Source organism: Thecamonas trahens (genome assembly GCF_000142905.1).
Source record: "Thecamonas trahens ATCC 50062 unplaced genomic scaffold supercont1.12, whole genome shotgun sequence".
Classification (NCBI taxonomy): domain Eukaryota; order Apusomonadida; family Apusomonadidae; genus Thecamonas; species Thecamonas trahens.
Window position 1 is genome coordinate 126,980 of NW_013657668.1, and position 3,733 is coordinate 130,712.

Consider the following 3,733-nt stretch of genomic DNA (forward strand, 5'->3'; position numbering starts at 1 on the left):
CCTCTCCTCCCCTCCCCCTCCCCCTAACCCAACCACCACCACCACACCACCTCCCCCTCCCCCCCCCCACCCACACACACACGTATACATACGCCACAGAAACACAACATGGCACTGGTGGCATGCAAGGCGGCGTGCAAGGCTTGTGACTTTGTGGGCGACTCGGTGGCGGCGTGCGCTGGAGCGGTCGAGGAGGGCTGTGCTGCCATCTGTCCGGCCGACAAGCCGCTGCCCATCTTCCTCACCTTTGCTCTGGCTACAAACGCCATTTCGGGCGTCATGTCGCTGGTGTATGCCGCAAGAGAGTGGAGCAACTCGTGCGGCGAGCCGTTGCAGACCTTCTGTCTTGTCGCCGGCTTTATCGCTGCCGTCAATGTCGCCTTTGCCTCGTATCTGTACTACCGCACCGCCCATCCGCTGCCCGGCATGGAGGAGAACTCGGTCCTCGACCGCTCGTGGCATCTGTTTCTCTACGACCCAGGCGTGTACTGCTACCTGTTCTTCTACCTCTTTGCCTTTGGCTGGAACTTTGCCGGCGCCTCGTGGCTTGCCGACTCGCAGTGCAAGGGCTCGGATCTGCACCGCATGGCCTCGGCGGCCTCGTTGCTGCTCTGGCTGTACCTCGGCGGCGGCGTGGCGGTCATTGTTCTCTCACTCTGCTTTCAGTGCTCGCGCGAGGACGACGTTATGGCTGCCCGTCGCGCAAGGGTCCGCGAGCAGCACTCGCGGCGCGCCGCGGCCTCGACCGCGTACTCGGGCCCGCCGCCAGTGGCGTCGGCCGCGGACAGCGCCCCGGCCTCGCCGCGGGTAGCCCGCTCGCTCCGCCCCATGGCCCGCCCACTGCGGAGCCCGGGCAAGTACACTCCGGCGCCGGTCTCGCCGGCCAAGCACGTGGGCAGCTTTGCGGCCGCGCGGCCGTCGAGCCCGCCGCCGCAATACGCGCCGGCAGCCTCGCCAGCGGTTGTCAGCCCGCCGCGCGGCTACCGGCAGGCCCAGTACTGATCGCAGAGGCAGACGTGTTCACTTGCGCGGCGCAATGTCAAACTCAAAGGAGACGTCCTCGGGGAGGTTGGGTGCGGAGCCAGCCGGGGCGGCGGCGAGGGCGTCAATGGCGGCCTGCGGAGCGCGGATAGTGACAACCGACTCGCGGTCGAGGCCACCCTCAAGAACGCGCAGGGCGAGCGGGTTGACGATCTGGCGCTTGATGACGCGGCCGAGTGGGCGGGCGCCGTAGACTGGATCGTAGCCGAGGGTGGCAAGCAGGTCTTTGGCGCGTCGTCGAGCTCGAGCGTGATCCGCTTGTCCTGCAGGGTGGTGACAAGGTCGGCGACCTGGATGTCGACGATGGAGCGCATGGTGGTCCGGTCGAGGCGGTTGAAGAGAACCACCTCGTCGATGCGGTTGACAAACTCGGGCGCAAAGAACGACTGGACCTGCTCCAGTACCGCAGGCTCGGCCTCGGACGCAGGGGCGCCGTCGGGCAAGCCGGCAAGCGCTGACGAGCCGAGGTTTGACGTCATGAGGATGACGGTGTTGGTAAAGTCAACGGTCCGGCCCTGACCGTCGGTGAGGCGGCCGTCGTCGAGGACCTGCAGCAGGACGTTGAAGATCGACGGATGGGCCTTCTCGACCTCATCGAGCACAACAAGCGAGTATGGCTTGCGGCGAACAGCCTCAGTCAGCTGGCCGCCCTCATCGTGGCCGACATAGCCCGGTGGCGCGCCGGTGAGCCGCGACACAGTGTGCTTTTCGGCATACTCGGACATGTCAATGCGGATGAGCGCCGTCTCAGTGTCAAACATGTACTCAGCAAGCGCCTTGGCGAGCTCGGTCTTGCCGACCCCGGTCGGACCGAGGCAGAGGAACGAGCCAATGGGTCGCGACTTGGGCGCGAGGCCGGCGCGCGAGACCCGGATGGCCGACGCGACGGCCTGGAGCGCCGCGTCCTGCCCTGCCACCCGCTTGCTGAGCACGTCTTCGAGATGGAGCACCTTGTCGCGCTCGCCGTGGAGGAGGCGGTCCGTTGGAATGCCGGTCGTCCGCGCCACCACCGACGCAATGTCGGCGTCGGTCACGGCCTCGGAGAGCAGCTCGAGCTCAAGGTCCTCGTCGTCGTCAGGCACGGCCTCTTCGAGCTTGGGAATGATCGAGTACATGAGCTCGCCGGCTCGTGCGAGGTTGCCCTCGCGCTGCGCTTTGGCCAGCTCGGCGCGCGCCTCTTCGAGCTCCTGCTGCGCGTTCTTGGCGCGGTGCAGGAGGTCGCGCTCGATCTGCCACTTAGAGTGCAGCTTGCTCGCCTCCTCCTGGAGGCCGACAAGCTCGCTCTCCAGCGCCGCAAGCCTCTCCTTGGACGCCAGATCCGTCTCCTGCTTCAGCGCCTGCGCCTCGATCTGCATTCGCAGCACGCGGCGCTCGAGCTTCTCCAGGCTCTCTGGCTTGCTCTCGGACTCGAGCCGGAGTCGAGCCGCAGCCTCGTCAATGAGGTCGATGGCCTTGTCGGGCTGGAACCGGTCGGCAATATACCGCGACGAGAGCGTGGCCGCCGCAATGCATGCCGCGTCGGTGATGCGGATGCCGTGGTGCGCCTCGAGCTTGGGCTTGAGCCCACGCAGGATCGAGACCGTGTCGTCTGTCGACGGCTCCTCAATGAGGACCGGCTGGAACCGCCGCGCCAGTGCCGCGTCCTTCTCGATGATACGGTACTCGGCAAGGGTAGTTGCACCGACGCAGTGCAGCTCACCGCGCGCGAGCGCAGGCTTGATCATATTGCCGGCGTCCATCGAGCCCTCAGCGGCGCCGGCGCCCACAATGGTGTGGATCTCGTCGATGAAGAGGACCACGTCGTCGGCCGAAGTCACATCCTTCAACACTTCCTTGAGTCGCTCCTCAAACTCGCCGCGGAACTTGGCGCCGGCCACCATCGCCGACACGTCGAGCGAGGCCACACGCTTCGACTTGATCGACTCGGGCACGTCGCCGGCCACAATCCGCTGCGCGATGCCCTCAACCACCGCCGTCTTGCCCACTCCGGGCGAGCCAATCAGAATCGGGTTGTTCTTCCGCCGCCGTGCCAGTACCTCGAGCGTCCGCCGGATCTCTGTGTCGCGCCCGATGACCGGATCGAGCTTGCCCTCGCGCGCCGCAGCCGTCAGATCGGTCGCGTACTTGTTGAGCGCCTCGCCGCGGACCCGAGCGTCCGGATGGACCCACGGCTCGGGCTGCCGCGGTGGCGGCGGAGGCGGCGGCCTCGACGATGCCCATCGCGCAGCCGCCAGCCGCCAGGTCGCCGCCACCGCGCCTCCAGTCGGCATCGTCGTCCACGCCAGGAAGCCCCACTTTGCCGCCTCCCCGCCCGCTGCCGCCCGTGCAGTCGCGACGCTCTTTGCTGTCGCCGGGAGCTGGCGAACGAGTGTGCGGAGCATGGAGAGATGCTGTGGGTATGTGTGTAGGATGTGGTGTGCGAAGAGAGTGAGATGTGGCTCCAAGGAGGTGGCAGGCCAGGACGCGTCACCGTCACCAACAGGTGGCCTCCGCTGGGCGACTGGGTCAACATGAGTCGGTTGCGAATTCTGTGGTGTGTTCGTGAAGCCTCGGCGGCAAACGTGTGAGGGTTTTTGATGAGCAGTGCATGGTGCATAGCGATCTTAGGCTCTGATGGAAGAAAGGGAAGTGGGGAGAAGGGGGAGGGTGGGGGGGGGGGGGAGGGGGAGGGGAGGGCAGTGGGTCGGGGGGA

General features: G+C 66.6%; 2 protein-coding genes across 2 annotated transcripts; one reads left to right on the plus strand and one right to left on the minus strand.

The window, feature by feature from the left end:
• Positions 1 to 58: 58 nt before the first annotated feature.
• On the plus strand, positions 59 to 1,002 carry AMSG_03225 (uncharacterized protein; the record flags this gene model as incomplete). The annotated part of the gene is made up of 1 exon (XM_013904616.1): positions 59 to 1,002. The coding sequence occupies exon 1, from the start codon at positions 109 to 111 to the stop codon at positions 1,000 to 1,002; it is 894 nt and encodes a 297-aa protein (XP_013760070.1). The 5' UTR covers positions 59 to 108.
• A 103-nt stretch (positions 1,003 to 1,105) lies between these two features.
• AMSG_03226 (ATP-dependent chaperone ClpB) lies at positions 1,106 to 3,422 on the minus strand (the record flags this gene model as incomplete). The annotated part of the gene is made up of 2 exons (XM_013904617.1): positions 1,106 to 1,116; positions 1,145 to 3,422. 2 exons carry the CDS (start codon positions 3,420 to 3,422, stop codon positions 1,106 to 1,108), a joined length of 2,289 nt encoding a protein of 762 aa, XP_013760071.1.
• Between the last annotated feature and the right edge of the window lie 311 nt (positions 3,423 to 3,733).